This window comes from Penicillium mononematosum, assembly GCF_028829835.1.
Source record: "Penicillium mononematosum strain IBT 11891 chromosome Unknown utg000003l:1.0-8172316.0:1.0-8177699.0, whole genome shotgun sequence".
NCBI classification, from domain to species: Eukaryota; Fungi; Ascomycota; class Eurotiomycetes; order Eurotiales; family Aspergillaceae; genus Penicillium; species Penicillium mononematosum.
In genome coordinates, this window is record NW_026643273.1 from 6,783,718 (window position 1) to 6,808,823 (window position 25,106).

The 25,106-nt window shown below is 48.3% G+C and overlaps 9 protein-coding genes across 9 annotated transcripts; 5 read left to right on the forward strand and 4 right to left on the reverse strand.

Annotated features, from left to right (window-relative positions):
• Positions 1-159: 159 nt before the first annotated feature.
• Positions 160-1,636, forward strand: N7519_007603 (O-acetylhomoserine aminocarboxypropyltransferase/cysteine synthase family protein; the record flags this gene model as incomplete). The annotated part of the gene is made up of 4 exons (XM_057294379.1): positions 160-203; positions 248-746; positions 807-1,375; positions 1,438-1,636. 4 exons carry the CDS (start codon positions 160-162, stop codon positions 1,634-1,636), a joined length of 1,311 nt encoding a protein of 436 aa, XP_057149190.1.
• A 505-nt stretch (positions 1,637-2,141) lies between these two features.
• N7519_007604 (Nrd1 complex RNA-binding subunit) lies at positions 2,142-4,735 on the reverse strand (the record flags this gene model as incomplete). The annotated part of the gene is given in 6 exon segments (XM_057294380.1): positions 2,142-2,652; positions 2,704-2,945; positions 2,957-3,933; positions 3,985-4,081; positions 4,260-4,505; positions 4,584-4,735. The coding sequence occupies 6 exon segments, from the start codon at positions 4,701-4,703 to the stop codon at positions 2,142-2,144; spliced, it is 2,193 nt and encodes a 730-aa protein (XP_057149191.1). The 5' UTR covers positions 4,704-4,735.
• A 1,905-nt stretch (positions 4,736-6,640) lies between these two features.
• cit1 (citrate (Si)-synthase CIT1) lies at positions 6,641-8,298 on the forward strand (the record flags this gene model as incomplete). Its single annotated transcript, XM_057294381.1, has 5 exons — positions 6,641-6,751; positions 6,814-6,878; positions 6,944-7,027; positions 7,091-7,115; positions 7,192-8,298. The coding sequence occupies 5 exons, from the start codon at positions 6,641-6,643 to the stop codon at positions 8,296-8,298; spliced, it is 1,392 nt and encodes a 463-aa protein (XP_057149192.1).
• An 863-nt stretch (positions 8,299-9,161) lies between these two features.
• Positions 9,162-10,421, forward strand: N7519_007606 (putative mitochondrial DNA replication protein (Yhm2); the record flags this gene model as incomplete). Its single annotated transcript, XM_057294382.1, has 4 exons — positions 9,162-9,278; positions 9,334-9,430; positions 9,571-10,243; positions 10,367-10,421. 4 exons carry the CDS (start codon positions 9,162-9,164, stop codon positions 10,419-10,421), a joined length of 942 nt encoding a protein of 313 aa, XP_057149193.1.
• A 5,421-nt stretch (positions 10,422-15,842) lies between these two features.
• hem13 (coproporphyrinogen oxidase) lies at positions 15,843-17,213 on the reverse strand (the record flags this gene model as incomplete). The annotated part of the gene is made up of 2 exons (XM_057294383.1): positions 15,843-16,949; positions 17,004-17,213. 2 exons carry the CDS (start codon positions 17,211-17,213, stop codon positions 15,843-15,845), a joined length of 1,317 nt encoding a protein of 438 aa, XP_057149194.1.
• Positions 17,214-17,925: 712 nt separating this feature from the next.
• On the forward strand, positions 17,926-18,450 carry N7519_007608 (Autophagy-related protein 8; the record flags this gene model as incomplete). The annotated part of the gene is made up of 3 exons (XM_057294384.1): positions 17,926-18,015; positions 18,103-18,356; positions 18,409-18,450. The coding sequence occupies 3 exons, from the start codon at positions 17,926-17,928 to the stop codon at positions 18,440-18,442; spliced, it is 378 nt and encodes a 125-aa protein (XP_057149195.1). The 3' UTR covers positions 18,443-18,450.
• A 956-nt stretch (positions 18,451-19,406) lies between these two features.
• Positions 19,407-20,690, forward strand: N7519_007609 (putative mitochondrial GTP/GDP transporter Ggc1; the record flags this gene model as incomplete). The annotated part of the gene is made up of 7 exons (XM_057294385.1): positions 19,407-19,503; positions 19,559-19,596; positions 19,651-19,692; positions 19,752-19,865; positions 19,933-20,066; positions 20,123-20,300; positions 20,355-20,690. 7 exons carry the CDS (start codon positions 19,407-19,409, stop codon positions 20,688-20,690), a joined length of 939 nt encoding a protein of 312 aa, XP_057149196.1.
• Positions 20,691-21,059: 369 nt separating this feature from the next.
• On the reverse strand, positions 21,060-23,702 carry N7519_007610 (putative microtubule binding protein HOOK3; the record flags this gene model as incomplete). Its single annotated transcript, XM_057294386.1, has 7 exons — positions 21,060-21,242; positions 21,305-21,400; positions 21,474-21,856; positions 21,920-22,032; positions 22,088-22,164; positions 22,218-22,275; positions 22,327-23,702. The coding sequence occupies 7 exons, from the start codon at positions 23,700-23,702 to the stop codon at positions 21,060-21,062; spliced, it is 2,286 nt and encodes a 761-aa protein (XP_057149197.1).
• A 541-nt stretch (positions 23,703-24,243) lies between these two features.
• Positions 24,244-24,732, reverse strand: N7519_007611 (uncharacterized protein; the record flags this gene model as incomplete). The annotated part of the gene is made up of 4 exons (XM_057294387.1): positions 24,244-24,370; positions 24,427-24,436; positions 24,514-24,538; positions 24,598-24,732. 4 exons carry the CDS (start codon positions 24,730-24,732, stop codon positions 24,244-24,246), a joined length of 297 nt encoding a protein of 98 aa, XP_057149198.1.
• Positions 24,733-25,106: the final 374 nt, after the last annotated feature.

Genomic DNA, 25,106 nt, shown 5'->3' on the forward strand with positions numbered 1-25,106 from the left:
ATGTTAGAGCGTCCCTCTTCTCCCGTCCTTTTTCCCCTTTGACCTTCTTTTTTTTTGAATTTCTCCAATTTCTTCAATTTCATCTTAAGAATCCCAGGAATCCCACTGTTTGACTGTTGTCCAAAATCTATTCTGATAGCTTCCCCGCATTTCAGAACCATGTCCGAGAATCTCCACTTCGACACTCTACAGCTTCATGCTGGGTAAGTGTCCGATCCAATTCAAAGACAACTCTAACAATCTCAAGTCACGAACCCGATTCAACCACAAACTCACGCGCTGTCCCAATTTACGCCACTAGCTCCTATGTGTTCAATGACTCCGCCCACGGCGCGAGGCTCTTCGGCCTCAAGGAGTTCGGCAACATCTACAGCCGAATCATGAATCCAACAGTCGACGTCTTCGAGAAGCGCATTGCAGCTCTGGAAGGTGGTGTTGCTGCCGTTGCTGCCTCCTCTGGCCAGGCAGCCCAATTCATGGCCATCTCGGCCCTCGCCCATGCCGGAGACAACATCGTCTCCACCAGCAACCTGTACGGTGGCACCTACAACCAGTTCAAGGTCATGTTCCCGCGCATGGGAATTACTACCAAGTTCGTTCAAGGTGATAAGCCTGAGGACATTGCTGCGGCCATTGATGACCGTACCAAGGCTGTCTACATTGAGTCTATTGGTAACCCCCGCTATAATGTTCCTGACTTCGAGGCCATTGCCAAGGCTGCACACGAGAAGGGTGTTCCCGTTGTGGTATGTTGTTTGTTTGAAACGTGTGTGCCAGGATGCAAAGCTCATGAATCTTACTTCTAGGTTGATAACACCTTTGGTGCAGGCGGCTACTTTGTCCGCCCAATTGACCACGGTGCCGACATTGTCGTGCACAGTGCTACGAAGTGGATCGGTGGACATGGTACCACCATTGCTGGAGTCGTGGTTGACAGTGGAAAGTTTGACTGGGGCAAGCACGCTGCCCGGTTCCCCCAATTCGTCGAGCCATCCGAGGGTTACCACGGGTTGAAGTTCTGGGAGACCTTTGGCTCCCTCGCTTATGCTATTCGAGTGCGCGTTGAGATCCTGCGCGACCTCGGTTCTGCCCTGAACCCCTTCGGTGCCCAGCAGTTGATCCTCGGCCTGGAGACTCTGAGTCTGCGCTGCGAGCGACATGCAACTAACGCCATCGCCCTGGCTAAATGGTTGCAGAAGAACGAGAATGTGAGCTGGGTGTCATACCCCGGTCTGGAGGATCACCCTAGTCACGGTCTCGCAAAGAAGTACCTGCCCCGCGGCTTTGGTGGTGTGCTGTCTGTGGGCATCAAGGGCGGCGCTGCCGCTGGTGCTCAGGTAGTTGACAACTTCAAGTTGATCTCGAACCTTGCCAAGTATGACTCCTTCCCATTCCCGAGGTGGCTCTCCTTTCGAAGCTTTTACTAACATACTGCAGTGTTGGCGATTCCAAGACTCTGGCCATTCACCCTTGGTCCACTACCCATGAGCAGCTCACGGAGCAGGAGCGTCTTGACTCCGGTGTCAAGGAGGATGGAATCCGTATTTCGGTTGGCACGGAATACATTGACGATATTATTGCTGACTTTGAGCAGTCGTTCCAGGCATCAAAGGCTCTGCCGGACCGTACTGCTTGAAGGTTCTGACACATATGAATGCTCTCATGTATGGCGATGAAATAATACCAGTAAGGATACTACAGAGTGGCATGGTAAACTTAGTGACGACCTCAATACGATATCAATGAACACTTTTACAAGATGCATACTACAAGTAAGACATGTCCGTAGATTTGCCCTAGAGAAATCACAAGACTACGCCGAAAAAACTCTTACGGTCACAAGGGATCCATGAGGTCATGTTAATGAGTTACTTGAATTCTCTCGTGAAATTTCACATCATCCATCCCGGATGTGTCCATCTTGGTGAACCACCATCGGCGACGTCATGCACAACTGTGGAAATTAAAAAAAGGGTAAGAGAAGTGCAGAAAGAACTACAACCTCCCCCGCCGAATGATATGCCTCAAGATAATAAAAAAAAAGGAAAGCAAAACATGTCCTTCCCCCAACGCCTTTGCCATGCGCGGTGCGCGCAACCTATTTGGACCATATGCACGCATCAATGAGGAATCAAGAAAAATTAGTTGCCCTGACCACCGGAAGGAGGCTGAGCACCGGGCATGCCAGACTGACCACCCATCATGAATCCGGGAGGCAGCATGGGCATGCTGGCAAAGTTGAAACCATAGGAAGGAACAGCAGGTGCGGCTCCTTGGTTGTTCATGTTGGACATGTCAAGTTCACCACCCATCTGGGAACCGCCACCGTATCCATCACGCTCAGGACGGCGACCGCCGAAACGAGTATCCTGAGGGGTAGGGTTGGTACGAGTGGAAATTGGGCCCCGCTTGCCGCCAGTGTCAGTGGCGATGCGACGGCTGATAGCCTTGGAGGAGACACCTGCGCCGATTTCAATGTCGGGCTCCTCAACAATCATACCAGACTCGATAGGACGTCCACCAGTTCCACCATACTCCGCCGAAAGCATCCACTTGCGATCAGCTTCGGTCAATCGCTCAATCGGAATTATGCTAACTCCAGTCTGGTAGTCACTGCAATCACGGGGGGCCAAAGCCAACACCCCAACGAGTCTAGATTGATAAGGTCAGTGATAAGATCCAAGATAAGGCCCAGCCACCCACGGAGGGGCGAGGGGGAAAAAAGAAGCAAAAAGACTTACCCTGAGTTGCATGTCGCCAGTCCGGTAAGATTCCATTCCATCACGTGCCTGCATCGCATCGGTGCGGCTGATCATCTTGATAAAAGCGTGACGCTTGTCCACGTTGACAATGCAAGTCTGAACAATTCCAAACTGGCCAAAGAGCTGACGCAGGTGAGCCTCAGAGGAGGTGACACCGCCAACGAACAGAGTTCGACTCAAGACCTTGATCATACCCTGACCAATGGAATAGTCCCATTCGATGAACTTGGGTCCAGGGGAGGCAGGTTGGGATCCTTGTTACGAGCAGGCGAAGGCGAGCGACGTCTACCACCACGGCCACCAGGAGGGCTACGCTGGCGATACTCATTACCACGACGGCCTCGCACATCACGCGGGTCTCCGCGACGACCAGGCGAATCACCGTACTCTCCATAAACAGGGCTGTCACGACGGCGAGGAGGCGAAGCAGTACGGCGTCTATCCCAGCCGGGAGAGCGAGAACGACGACGATATCCAGTGGGTGGCGAGCGAGGGTACTCACGGCCACGTTCATCCTTATTCTGGGAGTCCGAGTGACCCCATCCACCAACATTCTGTCCTTGCATCGGGTTGAATCCAGCCATCGGGCCTCCAGGCATCGCAGGCATACCGGGCATTCCAGGCATACCGGGCATACCACCCATACCACTGTTGTTGGTCATGCTGAAGAGCTGCAAGGCAGTTCCCCACTGGTCCTGAGGGATACCTTGAGCAGCGAGCATCTGGAGAAGCTGAAGCTGCTGTGCCATGGCGTTCGAGTCGGGTGCGGCAGGCTGCGCAGCCTGAGGAAGCATCGCGGTCAACGGGTTCGCGGCGGGCATCGAGATTGGAGTTCCACTTTGACTCTGCGGCTGGAGCGCAGGGTTCTGAGCCATACCGGCCATACCTGCGAAGGGAGGCGCGACAGATCCACCGCCGCCGAGTGCATTCATAGCAGCAGCCATCTGCGAACTCGGGTCATTGGCAGGGGTCACAGAGGCCGAGTTGAAGGCACCCAGAGGGTTGGCCGGCGCAGGAGCGGGGGCAGCAGCGGGCGCGGTGGTGTTCTGCTTAGCCATGTCCGCCAAGGCTTTCAGGATGCTCGAGGTATCAGGTGCTGCCGACTGTTGCGGGATTCCGATCGGGTTGGCGTTCGGGGCAGGAGATCCTTCGGGGGTGTTCGATTCGACATCTAGTGAATTGTGAGTATCGGCGGCATATATTGTCATTCTTGAGGACTTACTTTGAGCAGCGTTCAGTTTCTCCTTGAACGAAGTGAGCATAGGGGACGGGAAAGTCGCACCACGCTCCCAGATGTCGACCAGCTTCTTGATCTTGTCCTAAATTGTGACAGGGTATATGTGAGTTACATGTTCGAAAGAGTCTGGTCAAGGCGGCATGATCTTCAGATTGAAGTACATCGGGGGCAAGGATACAATATGCATGGCTTGGCCGTCGCCAAGGCTGCGAGGCTGGGGTATGAGGTTTATCATGATACGGGTATATCCTATTGCGTACCTTTTGGTCATGGGGAGCGTTATTGATGATGTCTGTCATCAAGATAGGCAGAAGATCAGTGACACGTTTGACACCAGCGGCGAAAGTTCCATCAGGGGCATCGCCGCCAGGAACCTGGCCGGCCTTGCGCGCGGCCTCTACCCATTGCCGAGTTACTGAGTCTACCACATAGAGCACACCCAGCTTGTGGGTGCCCGGGGCCTTCTTGAAGTGAGTGTAAATTTTCTGGATGAGAACTGATTCATTCTGCGGGCAGGGTTAGCATATCATCGATCACGCCGGGACCAATGAGATGAATCAATCGACTAAAGGGGACAAGCGTACCTGCACGTTGGCATTGCACAAGTTTGTGATGCCACCAATCTTTGAGCCGGATACGCCAGGCGGCTTCAGAGCCAGCATGGATTGGAGCAAATTCTCCAGTTCAGCTACTGCGGAAGACATGGCGGGAAATACTACCGTCAAGTCCGAGGGTAAGGGGAGTCGCAAGAGGAAGAAAGAAAAGAGTTCCCCGTCAAGACTTTATGCAGATGGGAAACAATCGAGAGAGAGAGAGACCCGGGCTACTGCGCTTTGTGACGCGACGAACAATCTCTCGGTATGAGAAAGAAAAGATATGTTTAATCGAGTTTCCCTGGCGATTCTTCACTACAGACTCCACGAGCGCATTCACTGTCGACCAGAGAATAGCCGCCTACAGCTGGAATACAGCCTAGCGATATTTTTTGTCCAGGAAGGCTGCCTGGCGCCGAGTACGAGAGTACGGGGAGTACGGGAGATGTACAGCCTAGAGCGTCTTTTGCAGTGAGGTCCAGAGAAAAAAAAAACCAGATCAGGGTTTACGGATTCCAAGAGGATCCAGTGAAGTCCAGCGCAGCCAGCGGATGAACTGAGGTTGAGAAACTGATGAAATCGAAAGGAAAAAGGATGCTGGGATGGGGGGGATGAAGATGAAGACTGAAGGATCATCAAAGGGGAGAGCAGACTCTGCGACTGGCGCTAGTCCTATCCTGGAATTAATCACGTGCTTATTACAACTTGCATCTTTGGTTGCTGTCCGGAACCGAAGGCTTTTGATCCTTTGATCTTTTATATCTGAATCGGCTAAAAGGGAGGTCAAAAGGGAGGTCAAAAGGGAGGTCAAAAGGGAGGTCAAAAGGAAGGCCGAGGTGACTGTCAAACCCTAAAGACCGCAAGGCTCGTGTCAATAAACATTGAGTTTTCAAAGATTGACCTTGAATGAGGTCCTAATTTGTTTTACAGTCTCTTTTTCATATCATATTCAGTGGTTATAAGGCCGAGGGGAATGAATGACATATTGAAGTAATGAATAGAGTCTGCTAAACAATGGAAATCAAGGATCTCTTCCAACGAAAGATACTACAATATACAACACATGCATACATCAAACAATAATGAACTTAACATTGTGCTCCGTATATTGTACCTTACACCTGATTTACAGCTGAGCCGAGGAACCCGTGGACATATCCCTTTTTACCACATTTCTGCCCCTGTCCGCCGCCCACAGCTCCTGACCTCGGTGAACCATTTCAGAAAAGGCCGTACAACTCGGAGGTATAACTTGTACAAGGATAGCCTTGGAATTTGGGGTCTATATAACTATCTATTCGAGTTCATGACAGCATCAACACTATGACTTATATGTATATATATACACCCATATGTATATGGATGTACTAATATCCCATCTGATAAGCTTCTACCGAGGGTTCCATATCGGACGGATGGCGACAACGGAAGAAAATGGCGACTTGCCGACGTCATTACCTGCCGCTCAGGGATGTGGACTGTATTTGCAGTACTCCGTACGAAATTTGGGAACATCCATGGATTGGAACCGGGGCAGAATGTGGGATTTAATTACATACGTATATTGAAAAAATGATTTTAATAAATTGATACATTTAATACAACTGATATTTTCTTACATATGTATATATCATGATGTATATAGATACATAATCTCATAAAGATGAAAATGTGTACCATTCACTATGTAGAAAAGAACACATACCCCGAATTAAATTTCCGTATTTCGCCATCTACGAACATCACCGTAGTTGATCTGCCGGCAGCCCGAGCCCGTGCTCTTCCGTACCGTTGGGGGGAAAATTACCGTAGAGAGAGCTGCCTCTAATAGCTGACTGAGCTTCCACGGCGTCCCGAAAGTGACCCAGTTACCGTACCGACGGTACCGGCTGTAATACGGCCAAATGGGAAAAAAACCGAGAAAATTCCAGGCGCAAAAGAAGCTCGTCCCCGAATTCTTTCCTTTCTTTCTTCTTCTCCCCCAGGCTTTGTGACCACTTCTCCATCTCCTCCATATTACCCATCCCACATATCCTGTCTGATTCGACATGGCTTCTTCCCTCAGAATCGGTACTACCGCTCTCCGGTCTTCCATTGCGAAGCCGGTGCAGTCCGCTGCCTTCAATGGCGTGCGCTGCTACTCTTCCGCTAAGGCTAAGGTATGATGCTCGTCCTTCGGCTTCAAGCTTCAACAGAATGCTAACCTATTTTAATTGTTTAGTCCCTCAAGGACACCTTCGCCGACAACCTGCCCGCCGAGATCGAGAAGGTCAAGAAGCTCCGCAAGTATGTGACGCGCCCTTTTGAGTGGAAATCGAACAACAGCTGATCGTGGTATCCAATTGTTTCAGGGAGCACGGCAACAAGGTCATTGGTGAGGTTACCTCGACCAGGCCTACGGTGGTGCTCGTGGCATCAAGTCCCTCGTTTGGGAGGTAAGTTGAGAAATTTCATAGCCCCTGGCAAATGACGACGCTAACCTCTTTTTTTTTTCCTAGGGTTCCGTCCTCGACTCTGAGGAGGGTATCCGTTTCCGTGGCTACACTGTAGGTCTTCATTGATTCGGATATCTTTTCCGCTTGCTCACTGTTCTTTCTAGATCCCCGAGTGCCAGAAGCTCCTGCCCAAGGCTCCCGGTGGTGAGGAGCCCCTGCCTGAGGGTCTCTTCTGGCTTCTGTTGACCGGCGAGATCCCCTCCGAGCAGCAGGTTCGTAACCTGTCTGCCGAGTGGGCTGCCCGCTCCGATGTCCCCAAGTTCGTTGAGGAGCTCATCGATCGCTGCCCCAACACCCTCCACCCCATGGCCCAGTTCTCTCTGGCCGTGACCGCTCTCGAGCACGAGTCTGCCTTCGCCAAGGCCTACGCCAAGGGTGTCAACAAGAAGGAGTACTGGACCTACACCTTCGAGGACTCCATGGACCTCATCGCCAAGCTGCCCACCATTGCTGCCCGCATCTACCGCAACGTCTTCAAAGACGGCAAGGTCGCCCCTATCCAGAAGGACAAGGATTACTCCTTCAACTTGGCCAACCAGCTTGGCTTCGGCGGCAACAAGGACTTCGTTGAGCTGATGCGTCTGTACCTGACCATCCACTCCGACCACGAGGGTGGTAACGTCAGCGCCCACACCACCCACTTGGTTGGCAGTGCTCTGAGCTCCCCTATGCTCTCTCTGTCCGCCGGTCTCCAGGGTCTTGCCGGTCCCCTTCACGGTCTGGCTAACCAGGAGGTCCTGAACTGGATCACCAAGATGAAGGAGTCTGTCGGCAACGACATCAGTGACCAGTCCATCAAGGACTACCTCTGGTCCACCCTTAACAACGGCCAGGTCGTCCCCGGTTACGGCCACGCCGTTCTGCGCAAGACTGACCCCCGTTACGTCTCCCAGCGCGAGTTTGCTCTCCGCAAGTTGCCCGATGACCCTCTGTTCAAGCTGGTCAGCCAGGTCTACAAGATCGCCCCCGGCGTTCTGACCGAGCACGGCAAGACCAAGAACCCCTACCCCAACGTCGATGCCCACTCTGGTGTCCTCCTTCAGTACTACGGTTTGACCGAGGCTAACTACTACACTGTCCTGTTCGGTGTGTCCCGTGCCATTGGTGTCCTGCCCCAGCTGATCATCGACCGTGCTCTTGGCATGCCCATTGAGCGCCCCAAGTCTTTCAGCACTGAGGCCTACGCCAAGTTGGTCGGTGCCAAGCTTTAAGCGCATGAATTTTCCCATCTCTTTTTTTTTAATATCACCCTTGGGGCCCGTTGAAAACCCGGGTTAGACATTTGTATTATCTCCTTTGTTTGGCCGAGAGAGTCTTTGGTTATTTTCATGTTGTATGATAGGGACTTGATCGGTTCGAGCGGGCCTTGTAACAGAACTTCCATGTCAAATCATTTATGATCTCCAGTTTATCTTCTCTGTACATGTAAAGGAAAGCAAAAGAACACGGTATATTCCGTAATTGTATAGTATATGTGTCAAGAGACGAAACTACTTGAATTCTCCAGTTGACGGGACTAAAGGTACAGCGTAGGATATCACACGGTCTGACGACTACCTGTGTTGAATCGATCACATGCGGATATTGTTGGGAACACTCAACGTCTCCACATGTCAACATACAACATATAAACAATACAATATAGACAGAATTGTATATAATATATAACTACATATAATATGTATTGTAAAAGGAAACAGATATAAGATCTTATAAAAATTAAAAATTAAAAATAAAAATAACATAAAGTACTTTGTGAACTGCTCCGAATTACGGTGGATTCCTTCCGTGGCTGGTATGGGAGGTACCGAGTACCCAATGGTATGAGTGGAAACTTTAATGATTCGATGTACCTGGTACTAAGTTGTCCCCCAGCTTACTTGTCCCAAAGCTTTGATTCCCCCGACCCTATAAGACATTCTGCCTTCCTCTCTCTTTCCTCTCTTCCATTCCACTTCCTACGCACCTTGTCAATCCATCTTCTTCCGACTTTCTTAGTCCTCCCTCTTTAAAACGCACGAAGCCCCCTATATCCCTTGGTCAGGGCCCCTTTCAGCGCATCCATCATCCCAGAATGTCTACAACTACGTCCGCGGCCTCGGCCCCTAAGCTCGAGAAGAAGCCCGTCAAGTTCAGCAACTTGTTGCTGGGCGCAGGATTGAACTTGTTTGAGGTTACATCACTGGGACAGGTATGGCATACCTCAATATTCATATAGTAAACAACGCAAACTAACCATCCCCAAGCCGCTGGAGGTGATCAAGACAACCATGGCCGCAAACCGGGGCGATAGCTTCGCGGGCGCTATGGGTCGGATTTGGGGCCGTGGCGGCATTTTCGGTTGTAAGTGTCCATTCAATACCCGCTTCTACATCCATTCATTACCCGCTTCCAATTTCCCCCGACCTGTCTAGCTAGCGCGTGGGGGCCCGGACCCGCAAGATATGATGGACTCAAAACTAATTGCGAGATCGGATGTTTAGACTACCAGGGACTCATTCCGTGGGCCTGGATTGAGGCATCCACCAAGGGTGCGGTTCTCCTCTTCGTCGCCTCCGAGGCCGAATACTACGCTCGCACCTTCGGCGCCAATGACTTCGTGTCCGGTATCAGCGGTGGCATGGCTGGTGGTGTCGCTCAGGCCTACGCTACTATGGGTTTCTGTACCTGCATGAAGACGGTCGAGATTACCAAGCACAAGATGGCCGCCTCCGGTGTTAAGCCTCCCGGCACTTTCCAGACCTTCATGGATATCTACCGCAAGGAGGGCATCCGCGGTATCAACCGTGGTGTCAACGCCGTCGCCATTCGCCAGACTACCAACTGGGGTTCTCGCTTCGGTCTGTCCCGACTCGCTGAGTCGGCTATCCGCAAGGTTGCTGGCAAGGAGGACGGCGTCAAGCTGTCTGCCTGGGAAAAAATCTTGGCTTCGAGTCTCGGTGGTGGTCTGTCCGCCTGGAACCAGCCGATTGAGGTTATCCGTGTCGAGATGCAGAGCAAGACTCCTGACCCTAACCGCCCCAAGAACTTGACCGTCGGCAAGACTTTCAAGTACATCTACGACAACAACGGCATCCGTGGCCTCTACCGTGGTGTGGCTCCCCGTGTCGGTCTGGGCATCTGGCAGACCGTCTGCATGGTTGCTCTTGGTGACATGTAAGTGTTCCACTTTCCCCTCCATTCTCCAGATTTTCCCCTTATTCTGTCGTCATTGCGATCCACCTTACCTCTTTTTCATGTGAGACCTCGGGCTAACCAGATCTCCTTTCCACCGAATAGGGCCAAAGAAGCAGTCGAAAAACTGACCGGCGACAAAGTCACCGCGAAGCACTAGAGAAGGTTTGAGATACCCTTCTGCCGTGCAGTGGTTTTCGGAATGGAAGTTTTTTTTTTAGTCTAGATGCATTCGCTCATATAACTTCATAATTAGTCTGGAGTATGGACAGACCCGATACCCATTGAATACATTTGCGGTTCTCCTCATCTTTTACCCAGATTTGTCTTCTTGTTCACTTTCTTGTATTGATCGCGGTCTCATATTTTCATCTCATTTGCCAAGTCAAGGATTCGAGTCCCAATTGAAGACCGGAACTACAATTCCGATATACAATGGCAATAGCCAATGCAATAAGGCCTTATTCTAAAACATGAATTTAATTCTCCGAACCTTTAGTTCCGACAACCGACAAATCCCCGTTTAGTGTCAACATCAAACCCCCAGACAAAACATCAGCCGATGTTCGGTGCGCGAATCGGCCATTTCAACCCTTCAAACCGACGACCGACGATACTAATGACGACAAACGACAGAAAGGATTAAGTACCTGTCTCAGCTTGCCCTAGATTATTATTCCTAGAGTTTGCGCTAGATAATTTGTGTATTCCGCTCTTGCGTAGCACTTGCGGTATGTAGAATCTACTCCGTGTACCTAGGTAGCGGTCCAACGGCCACGGGCTTTGACCTCGGCTTATGGGAATCAGAACACGGCTGGAATCCCGTCTGTCCGTCGGTTACTCCGAATACAATATAGATTGGGGGTCTGTGAGTATTATCATATGGCTAAATTGTCGGGGTAATTGCGGGTATCGGCCGACAGTTCACATGCTTTAGATTATTAGAGAGTGAACATGCCTGTTAGTCGGGACTATTTCGGTTTTGGTTCATGTAGTCATATTTTCGTCTGCTTTTCAACCAATTGGTAAGATGGCCGAGTTGGTCCAAGGCGCCAGGTTAAGGTATACCTTAACTCCATAACTAGCAATAGTTTCCTGGTCTCGAAAGGGGCGTGGGTTCGAATCCCACTCTTATCATATTCTTTTTGCTTTTTGAACATCCCCGGTTGTTCTCCGTTTCTCCTTTTTTTTTTTTTTTGAGATTATAAATAGTTGAATGATGTGGTAGTATAATGATTGCTGGATGCTCCGCCTATAACTTAGGGTTTCTTTTAGGTAGAAAGTTTGCCGTACAACCTTTCTCTTTTAGCAATGAGGTTGTTACAGCGTTTCGTCGATAGTTAATTATATATCACATAATGTGTGATATATGTTCTTTTTATAATGCTTTGCCAACAACAAGTTAGGGGCCTTCCTAAAGTGTTATCCTTATTACTTGGTGTAAGTAGTAGGGCTGTGTTTGCTGCCTAGAAGATTTACAGGGATTGTATAAAGATACCTTTGTTGTCTGGCTCTATTATGTACCGTCGTTTAGCCAAAGTGATGGGTATTACGTCTGTTTATATTCTCAATATATGCTTTTGTTGGCCTGAATAGACGTTATATGGCTTTAATCAACTGGCTAACCTTCTCTTAGGAACCCAGCTGTCGTTCCCCCCGATAGATGAGCATAAGAACCAGCTTATCTGTCAAAAAAGCCTTTAATCAACCTATACATACTAGTTGTCCTACTAACCATATGCCTACGATAACTACCCCTACACACGTAGGGCTGTGTATGCACTGGGGCTAGAAGATATATATAGATAGCTACACGTGCATTGATGTCACATCCTCATGATGGTAGTAATGCTAAAGCAACGTAGCACGGAGCGGCCAGGGGTCGGATGTCTGACTTTCCAGGCCCGATAATCGGCCAATTTACGTTCCACATACCTCCAGGGCTGCTTAATATTTTAGTCAAACGGAACTCCGGAAGGAAAGCCACAGGAGTCGGTACTGACTTAGAAGAAAGCATACCCAATATCCAGTCAGTGCCTTGCTTTGGCTGTTGAAATATACCCACAGAAAGTTCATGGTGAAGAGTCTTTGTAAAGAGTCGGATAGAAAAACAGAAAAATGAGCAAGCAGGATGTGTACGTTAATAGAGAGAAGGCAGCGAGTGAAGAGAAGGAGGAAGTCTGAAAGTATGCTGCTAGTCATGGTGTCACATGGTTAATGTCTGTCTCCAACGTGAATTGGTCTAGCTTCTTACCAAAACGGCAGTTGGAATACTTCACTCCAGTTAGACCAGAACAGGGATATCCTTCCTAGCCTGAGGTCGAAGTCCTTCGTAATGCTCGCAACGGTTTGAGCTAGATTTCGAGGGATGATTTCTTCAACATCAGGGATATGCTCCCCGAATAGGATCTCGTAAAAAATTACCCTAGTGTCTGTCGATTCCATTATCGGCGTTTCTGGTGTCGGAAGACCATGACATGGAGTGTGAACCTGACACTCGGATTCACTACCCATGTTCGTATCGCTCAGTGGTCCATAGCGCCATGAACTTAGTAAAGATAATATGTAGTAGTAAACTTTTTTTTTTTTAAACTATACTACCGTACCTAGGTCGTCTTGAAGATAGAGTAGTAAGATTTCCTTGCGGAGGGCGCGATGGGGGGGACTTATAATGAAAACCAGCAGGTACTTCACAAAATGGTACTGCAGGAATCCATGACAGTGGATTAGGCTTTCAAGGAGAATATGATGTTGTGATGGTTCGTAGCGTATCTACACGGTATTGCGGTGAAATGCGGATCATGTCATACGTAGGAGCTAAGGCAGCATACATATGTACCTAGGTATGTACAAGCTCCGGGGGTCCACGGCCATTTCTTCGTTGATAACCCGGTTGGGACTATCCTTACATACTCGGCACCGGTACAAATGGCCCGACATTAATGTCATTTGAGGATTGGAGTTTGTTAAGATCTGAATCTTTTCTAACTACGTTATCAATGGTCCATTCCCTCCGCAGTTCCAGCGAAACACTTAATGCAGAATCAATGTACCCAAGGCTTGATATACTTCATAATCGAATCAACAGCTCGTGGACCAAGCCTCTAGATCACCCATAATCTACCTAGGTATGCAAGATCCCCCAATGGGGCGACATAATGTGCTCAAAGTATAACATTCATTCGTAAGATAATGGACCAATTTCAAGTTATAGACTGTTCTATCAAGGGTTCAATTAATGGGTACTAGTATTGGAAACAATTACGCATTATCCTAGCGTTTACCATAATCATTTAAATCTAGAGGGCACTAGAATAGGATACTTTACTAAGTCCCTAGCCTTCATCTATCTTATAGGTCTATTTTGTTTTTGGTTCATGTAGTCATATTCTTATCTGCTTTCCAACCAATTGGTAAGATGGCCGAGTTGGTCCAAGGCGCCAGGTTAAGGTATACCTTAACTCCATAACTAGCAATAGTTTCCTGGTCTCGAAAGGGGCGTGGGTTCGAATCCCACTCTTATCAATATTCTTTTGTTTTTGCTCATATTACTTGCTTTTTGCAGCTGGTGCGTTTTGCAGTCGAGAATTGTGTACGGAATGGAGTGGCGGGTTGGCTCGGGAAGAAAATTTCTTCATTTTTGTGCGTCGAGTATATACGTCGGCAAGTGCTTCACTTTAACCTATAATCTTATAACTGGGTAATATAGACACAAGAAGGAAACACTATTGTATTTTAATTGGGACAGTATATCAAGCCACCCATGAAGAGGCACCATCTCAAATATGAGAAATTCAAAGTCCCAGTACGTTTTATGAACCCTAGCAAGTGTCAGAGTGATGCATGGCCTAGTACAAGGAAAGAAGGAGGAAGAAAAACCAGTAGTAAGTATGCAGTTAGAGCTTCATGTATGAAGGGGGGTAATGGAAATCCATCTTGTATACCAGTGGCTGTTAGGGCAAGACGTCTAGAGGATGTTCTCCTTTGAACGTCTTTTTAGCGAAATGCTTTATATTTTTGCTCAAAGCCCCCGGGGATACATATTGATATTATTATAAAACATATTAAAACTGCAGTAAATGCTCGTCTATGGGATGTGCCATGGTTCTCTGTGGCTTCGTGGTGAGTGGTGGATGTGTTAGCCTACTAAACCTGACTATATTGACTGCTACTAGTATAGTGGTTCGCAAACAAACCGCTTTCTTAGAACATAACCTTCTGACCATGTCAGGGCGTAATAATAGAAGAATACATAACATGTATGGCTATTGTCACCGAATACAAAGATTGATTTATCGATAACCATTACCATCGGGGTTTGGGGATAACTGATGAAGAGTGTGAGAATCCATCAGCATAATAGCACAGCATTAACAACCCGACCTTCTATGGTTTTATCATTGAACTACCTGGTCATGGAAACGGAGAGCCAGATGGAAAAGGAGAGAGTCCTGGACAGCTAAGCAGGAGCTTTATATACTTCATCTTTACTGATCGGAAGTATTGTACAGGCTAGCTAAAATAGAAAGGTATGCCGACATGGCACCATATCTGTATTTTCCTTATGGCTCTTCTCGTTTAGATCGGCTTTCAGATCCGATTATTGCCGCGTGTGATTGATATCTTCTCATTGTCATCATGGCCGAGTATGGACGACCAAGAAAAGTTGATTCGTTCGTCTGATAGTATCTACTTCTCCAATAAGACCTAGGCCGTTACTAGGAGAAATAGCCTAGTCAATAGTCTAATAGGGCGTTTAATTTCGAAAGATATGGCATCTGAATAAATTCCACTCATTGTCAACTTCCTGCAGAACCAACTTTTGATACCACAACCCTAAAAATTTCAACCGACCACCATAAATCACCCAATTGAGCTAAAAAAAAAAGGCCTTGATTTGAGGCTGAATAGGCAAAAACAAAAAGAATATTGATAAGAGTGGGATTCGAACCCACGCCCCTTTCGAGACCAGGAAACTATTGCTAGTTGTGGAGTTAAGGTATACCTTAACCTGGCGCCTTGGACCAACTCGGCCATCTTACCAATGGGATGGAAGGCAGATGAGAATATAATATATAAAACAAAACCTAACCGGACGTGGTCTAGGGACCTATAAGATGGATGACGGCACTGAGAAGCGATAAAACATTCTCGTTCCAGGCCCAGATTTAGACAATTGTGGCAAACGCTACCCGTGGATGATGATGCGCAGTAGTTTCCAAATTGTCAGCAAAAGTTGAGTGTAAGAGGAGCACGGGATATTCCGTGGGCGCCGTGGTGGCATCTTTATATCAGCTCTAGTCATATCTATAGACTTCAAGGTTAGACTGATTCAGTTCTTCGGGAGTGTAGAGGAGTTGAGAAGAGGTTTCAGGGTAACAGTCTCAAGTCGATCGAGAGTGATAATCCCTTTATCAGTTGTGGGGATTTGTCTCTTTTGCTTAGGACTGCCATGGAGATGACTGTAGAGATATCCAGTCCGACAATTATTCACATTTAATCTACAATGTTTGTTAGGTAGTATACATATAAATCAAGAAAACACCATGACCCCTTATACTGAACATGGCATATGGACCAATCATGCCCACTGTCGGGGGTGGCGCAGCACGTCCATAATCTCCTTCTCGCTGGTCTTATCCTCTGTCAGGTCATCTTCATCGACAGGCATGTTCTCTGTCCTTGTGCCAGAGACAGGGTCCATGTAAGCCCAGCTAGCGGTACGTGGGAGACTCATCAAGATACTTTCAATGCGGGCATTGGGTGTGCGCAAGCCAAAGCTAGTTCCGCGATCATAGACAAGGTTGAACTCCACATAGCGGCCCCGGCGAAGCTGTTGCCACTCCTTTTGTTCCGGAGAGTACAGCATGTCTTTGCGTCGCTCAATGATGGGCACGTAGGAAGGAAGGAAAGACGCCAGACTGTCGGAAACAAACGAGAACAGTGTCTCCTGAGGGTTGGAGGAGGAGCCAGCGGAAGTTTGAAGGAAGCTGGCGTCGAGATCATCGAAGAAGATACCTCCCACGCCACGACATTCGCCACGGTGGGGGATGTAGAAGTACTTGTCACACCAGGCCTTGAACTTGGGGTAGTACGTGGCATCGTGGCGATCGCAGGTATCCTTAATGGTCTTGTGGAAGTGCTGAGCATCCTCCGGGAAGAGGTAGGTCGGGGTCAGATCTGTGCCACCTCCGAACCACCAGTTCTTGTCCCCGTTGATAGGGTCCTTGGGATCTGATGTCTCGAAGTAGCGGTAGTTGAGATGCACCGTCGGAGCCATGGGATTGTGTGGGTGCAAGACCAGCGAGAGACCGGCGGCGAAGAAATCGAGCGAGTCCACATCTGAGCCAACAAATGACTTGTGATCGGCACGCATCTTCTCAATGGCCGGCCGGGGCAGTTTGCCGTACACCACGGAGACGTTGACACCCGCCTTCTCGAAGACGTTTCCGTCCTGTAGCACACACGAAACACCGCCGCCGCCATTGGGGCGTGACCAGGTATCGGTTTTAAATTGTTTCCCGTCGATTCTGCCTAGTTCCTCGATAATCTTCTGTTGGTGTTGTTTGATGAGCTTTTCCATCCGTAACCGCATCGGCGAGGACTCGCTGATTTTCGACGATTGCTTTAGGGCTTCATCCACTTCAACCATAGATGGAGCGTCGAGTTCCGTGACTTCTTCTGTCATCTGGAATAAAATAAGCAAATTGATTTTTTCACGACTTGAAGTGCCGTGTCATACCATTGAGTATATAATTCCGCCGATGAAAGGCACACCAAATGCGAGGCGCAAATATGGCCTCCAGACAGTGAATGGCTTTGGTTCACTCGGATTCTGTCCAGTGGAATATCCGCGGAACGAGGGTCCAGCGCGACGGCCGGCAATTCGAGTGCTTCTAGCAGACAACTGCCCCAATGACCTCCGCAGAGGTGTGTATGATCGGGTGGCCATTCTGGAAATAGGATTGGTTGCGCGAATGGCTGCCGGCACAAAGTATCAAAAATTCAGAGACCGAGACCGGGAGAACGATAATCCAAATCTTTACAAAGAATGATTTGAGGAAGAAGTTGAATTGAGTCAACAATTCAGCGAGATACCACGCAACCCCGGTCTCAAATCGTACGACTTGCTTAGAGGTGAGTTTGATCTGTTTGACTGGATGAGATAAGCACGATAAGCGGGAACCTTCCAAGGTTGGAAGGTTGCCCAAGTGAAATAGGCAGCACCGGGGCAGTACATGTAATCCCCAGTATTGGTGAAATTGATTTCATTTAGATATTCAAGGCCTGTCTAGTATACGGGGTGGTAGCTAGGTATCTTAATCCACTGATATATGTAAAAAATAATATGGATACATATGTATGTCTTGCTATCCACGTGAGCAGAACCCTCGAGACACCTGATTTCTGCCGCGTGACTATTGACTCACCGCCCATGGATCCCGTGATGGTATTACCGTAACGTCAGCGGGGGAATCCCCTTGTCATCCTCTATCACCCCTCTTCATCTCTCTCTTTCTATTTTCTCCAAGATACTTCCCATCTAGAGCTTCCCATCAAGAAAGCCACTACTGCTACCAGTTTTGCACCAGAGCTTCCTGGTGTTTTGATCTTACTTACTCTCCACCCGACCCGCTCTTACTTATCGACCCTTATCAGTCACGATGCGATCCAAGTTCAAGGACGAGCACCCCTTCGAGAAGCGAAAGGCTGAGGCCGAGCGCATCCGTCAGAAATATGCCGACAGGATTCCTGTGAGTATCTTTGAATCCAGGGGGTTCATTCTCGAAGGAGGTGGTTGCTGCAACCGAGTTCTTAGACCCTCACCGCTTGTTCGGTAGCTAACGGACTGGCAACCTACAGGTCATCTGCGAGAAGGTCGAGAAGTCCGATATCGCGACCATCGACAAGAAGAAGTACTTAGTGCCGGCCGACCTCACCGTGGGACAGTTTGTCTATGTGATCCGCAAGCGCATAAAGCTCTCCCCGAGAAGGCTATCTTCATATTCGTTGATGAGGTCCTACCTCCAACAGCTGCGCTCATGAGCAGCATCTACGAAGAGCACAAGGACGAAGATGGCTTCTTGTACATCACGTACGTTTCCCCCTTTTGTTAATAAATGAAATCATACTGACATAACGGTTAGATACTCGGGCGAGAACACTTTCGGTGACCTGTAGCGGTTGCTCAGTCTCTCTCTCATTTGCTTTGCTGTTCGGTCACTCTAACCTGCACGAGTTAGTCAACGAAGGATGAACGGGCAGGCGAGAAGGCTTCTGCACCCTTCGGATACTGGTTTTGGGTCACTGGCGTTTCATTCGGTGTTCTGCGCATTTCCTTTCTAGCTTTGCTTGGCAACTATGCTTTTTTAGCTGCAACTACAATCATTATGAGCTTTCTCTGGTTGTGGTAATATTCTGGGATCCTTTTGACAAATTTCTTTTTTTTATGTGTTCCGTCGAGGAATGGAGCACCGACTTGGAAACAAACCACAGATCAGGCTAGATAAGGTGTTTACACTTAAGAGCAATATGATTTTTTAGCCTTGATCTAAGTATAGGTACATGCATATCGTACTTTGTAGTGAAGTACTTGGACTTGATATCTGTACTGTACATAGTTATACTCGAGAGAAGCAGTTAATCCTACCATGGAATGTCCCCAAACGCTAACCCTAAATAGTTCCCCCCCACAGATATTAGCGCTCTCCAGATGTCTGACATCGCTTATGCTACTACATATACATATGCAGTATTTTCTACAGTCAGCATCATGTTGTATCACATCCATTTTCAGTTTCAGACAGATTCCGTGGGTTTGATTCCATCTATTTCCATGGGGGGGGGGGGTTAATTAGGCCATTTACAGGGAAAATGAGTTGATACAAAGGGAATTATATTCTATAAATGAAGAGATTAGACAATTTACTTCTTGATACCTCTTAAATATCATTCTAATACATACATAGACAACATAAGTATAGTATTTTCGCAACTCCTTGGCTCTCCGATGGCGGCCCCAAAACGGGACTAGTGCCAAATCCCGCCTCGATAAAATTTAACTCCGAGCACATGTTCCTGAATCCATCGGCGTTCTCATTCTCTTGCTCTTTTTTGGAATTTCTTTACAATTAGGGAAAAAAAAATGTCTCCCACTATTGCTCCCACTATTGCCCCCAGTGCTGGCGCTGCCTCTAAGGATGTCAAGAAGGAGTCTGCCACTGCTCGTCTCCTTGGTTCCGGTAAGTCGTCAGATGTTCAAAACACCGACTCATTGCTGACCCGTGACTCTTCTAGGCTCTGCCGGTATTGCTGAGTTGATGATCTTCCACCCCGTACGATCTTCTCCCGATTCGAGACCCATTGCGACTAGAAACTGACCTCCATAGGTTGACACCACCGCCAAGCGATTGATGAGCAACCAGACCCGGGTGAGATTTGGATTACTGACAAATGGAGGTGGACCTCTTGCTGACTGGGTCTTTGATAGATTTCCAGTGCTACCGCCTTCAAGGAGGTTGTCTTCAAGGAACACGCCAATGCCTCGATTGGTCGCAAGTTCACTTCATTGTTCCCCGGTCTGGGTTACGCTGCTGGTTACAAGGTTCGTGACTCGCATCGGCAACAGAAAAACGGGAGAACAACCAGCTCATATCATTTCAAATCTATAGGTCCTCCAGCGCATCTACAAGTACGGCGGTCAACCTTTCGCCCGCGATTACCTCGCTCAGAACCACGGTGCCGACTTCGATAAGGCATTTGGCAAGGGTACCGGAAAGGCCATTATGCACGCCACTGCTGGAAGGTAAGAACGATTGAACAATCGGGCCTAAGAATATATCTGACTGGGGACCTTTTTAGTTTGATCGGCATTGGAGAGATCGTTCTGCTCCCTCTCGATGTTCTTAAGATTAAGCGCCAGACTAACCCCGAGGCCTTCCGTGGCCGTGGCCTGTTCAAGATTGTTGCCGATGAGGGTATGGGTCTGTACCGTGGTGCTGGCTGGACTGCCGCCCGTAACGCCCCTGGCTCCTTCGCTGTATGCTTTACCCCAAGTCTGGTATCACTGAACCACCGCTAACTTTTGTTACAGCTCTTCGGTGGATCTGCTTTCGCCAAGGAAAAGATTTACAAGCTGACCGACTATAACACTGCCTCCTGGGCCCAGAACTTCGTCGCTTCGGTCTGCGGTGCTAGCGCCTCCCTGGTCGTGTCCGCTCCCCTCGATGTCATCAAGACCCGTATCCAGAACCGCAACTTCGAGAACCCCGAGTCTGGCTTCAAGATCGTCTCCAAGATGCTCAAGAACGAGGGCCCTACCAGCTTCTTCAAGGGTCTGACCCCCAAGCTGCTGATGACAGGTCCCAAGCTGGTCTTCAGCTTCTGGCTGGCACAGACTTTGATTCCCGCTTTCGGTCAGGTTGTATAGAGACTTTCTTTTTTATAATTGTTGCATTTCCCCTCTTATTATCTTTTCTCGGGCTAGGTGACTTAACCTAGACTTTTGTATTTTTCATAGACAACTTTTATTTCTTCCGGGGATCTATTTAGGTAGCTTACATTTTCCGAATGCGACGAACTCACTCTACTTCAACACGGATTTATGTGACATTAAGACTCTGGGCTCTTTGAATGACAAGTTCTATTTGGATGACATATATTCTATTGTTATAGAAGTAATCACAAGAATAAGACGGGATGTATAGTGGGAATATCAACATCCAAACCAGTAAACGAAAAAGAAATAGAACGCACATGTAAAAGAAATAGACACAAACTTGATTCGTGAGGCATTCTACTAACCAGTAACAGCGTTTCTTTGCTTTGCTAGCCAGCCCTTAGAATCTCCCGTGCTGGCTCCATGTCGATACCGTGATACCGTCATATTGTTGTTCTGCCATCGGCTCTGAAGGTGATACCAAGCTGAGCCCACAAGGTTGAGTTCTCGAGCTTGGTTGTCGATAATATTCTGAAGCTCAAGCTAAAAGTGTCATCAGCATACTGTTAAAGCTGGGACGAAGCAAAAACAGCTTTTTGACTTACCTCTCGCTCTTTGGAAATTCCATCATCCAGGTTTTCTTCGTAGTTCTTCATACGCTCACGAAGTGATTTGACCAACTCGTTTTGTTGCTGGATGTACTATAGCACCAAGCTAGAATCAGCAAACGCGAACCGAATAAGATGTAGCGAGGATCTTTCGTGGAAAACTGACCTCTGCACGCTGAGCAAGTCGTTCAACGTTCTTCTCCAGAACTCCCGCACACTGCTTCAAGAGCTCGAAGCTCGATTTCTGGGGCACCTCGCTGCCCTCGTTATTATGGGTTTCGAACTCGCCTAGGAGCATTTGCATCTCTTTCATAACTTCCTGATCTTCGGAGCTGATCTCGCTTTGCTTGTTGTCGAGCATCTTGCGCAATTCCTCTCGTTCCGCACAGACTTCGCGCACCAGCGTCTGGCTGGCATCAACTTCAGCCTCCAGGTGATGGACGTTCTGTGTGAGACTTTCCCAATCATCCCGGACTTTTGTCAATTCAGCCGAGTTATGCGCTTCGAGTCCTTGGAGCATCTCAACCTGTTCTGCATTGACAAGGCGAACTTCAAGACTGTAAGTCACATGTATTTCTCAAGTTGTGTAGAACCAGAGCAATAAAAACTTACGTTCAGCTTGTGTATCAGACAGGTCCCTCTTGGCTGTTTCCAAGGTGTCTTGAACCTCTGCAATCTTCTTGAGAGCTCCGGTATAGTTCTCGTATAGTTTCCAATAGTCGTCACTGTGAAGCATGTTAGATATTCTGTTTATTGAAACGAAATGTCGGGCAATCAAACCTTTGGGTGGAACCAGAGCGCGCCAGCTGCACGGATGCAGCAAAGTTTTCAGAGAAGCCTCCAGTATGGGAGGCTGGCTGCTGGTTGTTAATATCAGTATAAGCTTGGAGAGAACAGATGGTACACATACAGCTGAAGGTGCTTTGACCGACTCCATTTCCCGCTTCAAGTCATCGTTCTCGGATTTACTGTCAATGGTTAAAATCCAATAACCCCGCGAAGGCAAAATGTATACATACAGTTGAGACTCTTTGACACCGAGTGCCTCAAAGTCCTTGTGCAATGTCCCTTGCATCTTTGGCGTCTCTGAGCCAGGCGACGCGCTGCCCGGCAAGCCGTCCATTTCTCCGAGGCGTTCACGTAGTTCGCTGATCAAAGCATCATCTCTATCGTGCTGTTCATTCGCGCTTTCCAATCGCTCTGTGAGCGCATGGTTATTGAACTCAAGTTGCTTCTTTAAGTTCTGAATCTCATTGCATTCCTGCTCAACTTGTGGCAGCAGCTTGCGATACTCTTCCAGTTCCACATCGCGCTCCGCAGACCACCGCTGCTGCGAGTCTGACTCTTTCAGCTGTTGCTGAAGATCTTTGATTTGGTTCTTGAGGGTCTGGTTCTCTTTCTCAAAGTCTTGGCTGGCTTGCAGCTTTTGGCGGTATTTCTCGGCCGCGTTTGCCTTGCGCGCGAGTTGATCTTTTTCGGTACGGAGCTCATCATAGTCATCCTGTAACTTCTGGTAGCGCTGGTTCTTGACCCGCAACGACTCGACGGTCATGCGAAGACTGTCGATTTCGTCCTGGGCCGCGGTCAACTTGGCTTCTTGGGAGGCAATTAGATCGTCCTGTTGACGAGTCTTGCTCTCCAGTGCCTTTGCATTGTGACCGATATCACCCTTTCCAGATTTCAATGTAACCAGCCGGTCTTCGGTGGAGGCGAGACGGTTTTGCAGGGTGTCATTGTTCTCCTGGAGACGCGCCAGGCGATTGTGCAAGTCCTCCAATGCCTTTTCCAATTCCTTTTTCTCATGTGTTAGACGGTCGTTCTCCGCGAGCACCTTTCCGACGCGTTCCTCGAACTGTAGTTCCAGGTCCACAGGGCGATCGTGCTTGGCCAGGTCTTCCCTGAGCTCGTCCGCAGCGTCCATGGGCTCGTATTGGCCATTGTGCGCCTCCTCAATAATATCCCTGAGCCCCTCTTGTGTCGAGGTGCTAAGTTCCTGAAGTGTTTGTACGTATGTTCCGGCGTTGGGGGAGCTGATGGCAGCGATTAGGAGAAGCTTCAGCAGCTTGTTCGTTTCCTTGGCAGAAGCTTTTTCGGCAATCGATTCGAGATCGGGCGATGGATCGAGGCCGGAAGGTAGGATGTCATCGTTCTGGTGTCGAATGTAGTTGAGCAGTAGTTTGTGGATGTGCTTCAGGTTCTGCCACTTGGCCACCCAATGGTCGGAGGAGTTGCGCTCTGGGATTTCCTCAAGGAAATATTGAGGGTCAATATCCTGGAGAATCTCCCACAGAATAATTCCGTCGGTCAATTCATCGGTTGCTCGGAGGGTTTTGCCTAAGGAGAAGCTGTTGATCCATTCTAACAGAACCTTGGTCACCGTGTGTTCCGACGCCATTTTGGTGACGCGTTTTAATCGAGTGTCAAAGAAGCCTGCAATTCCAGCAATCCCAGCAATTCCAGCATTTCCAAAGGGATTACGACACAAGATGAGGGAGGTTCCAGATCCACGCGCCTTCGGGGCCACAAGGACGGGAGTCAACTAGCGGGTGGGGGAAAGGATGATCGGCCCTATGTTGACTCCAGGACTTCGATTTGCCTACATATGTAGGAAAGTACATAACTCAAGTCTTTGAATTGTAAATCATACATTGTGATATTGAATACATTGTAAATGTATGTTATTTTATGATGTAGATTGTCAGAAACCAGTAAAACTATCAATATGTTTCCCTACCCAGAAGCCCTTAGCTGAGGCATAAGGGCTCAACCATTTACTCCACATTGTGTACATCCGAACGCCGAGGTATTAAATCATCCAAATCGTCCTGAGAGTGTAATTCTGAAATGATCCCAGCATGGGTTTGCCTCCGGACGTCATGATATGCTCAGAACTGTGAGATTCTCACAACGTCCGGTATCTCATTGGAGAAGGTATATTAGACTGCAGCCGCATAGTCTCCGTACGCGCTGACAACCTTATCTTCTTCGATATTCGGTTTGTATTGAGTATCCTGCGTGGAGAGGGTCTGGAGAGCGTTCACAGGAGCCTCGGCGGCGAAGCCACTAAAACCATAGTCAGAAAATGGGTTATAAGATAGAAACGTCTGTTGAAACCGTACTTAATCAAATCTGTATAAGAAAGGTAGGTTAGCGATGAAATGATATCTCTATATCTAATTATAAGCAAGGTAGAAAGTAAAACTTACTGTATTCATGCGTGATGACGCCACCCTATAAGTGTCAGTTCAGAGCCATCAACAACTTCATGAGAACGAAGAAACAATGCATACTGAAGCCACCAGGCAAGCTTTGGCCTGGTCTACCACCGAGTCAGGCGTTCCCTTGGGGAAAGTAATGATGACGGACTTGAGCGATCCGGCCAATACCAGTGGTAGAACCAGCAGGGTAGCAAATGTAAGCTTCATATTGAAAACCTTGGAAAGGAAGCAGTAATATCTCTTTTCAAATGAGTTGAATGTACTCTATACGAAGTCAGTCAGTTCAGTCAGGTCAAGTCTGACAAGGAGTTGAATGCGTCATTCCACGATCACATGACTGTATGACAATCCCTTTCTCTTTGGCGCTTCCACCTTCAACAACTTCACTTCACCTCTCTCTCTTTTCTTTCCCTTGTCAATCATTATCTTTCACTCCACAGCGCTGTTTTTCTTGCATTTACCCAGTCTTGATAGTCTCTTCTACTTCTTCTGTTTCTTCATTTTCCCCCTCCCCGTTGGTTTTTCGCAGGACGCGGCTTTTCGAGCATTTCTTCCCTCGTTCCATCACCATCCCTCGATTT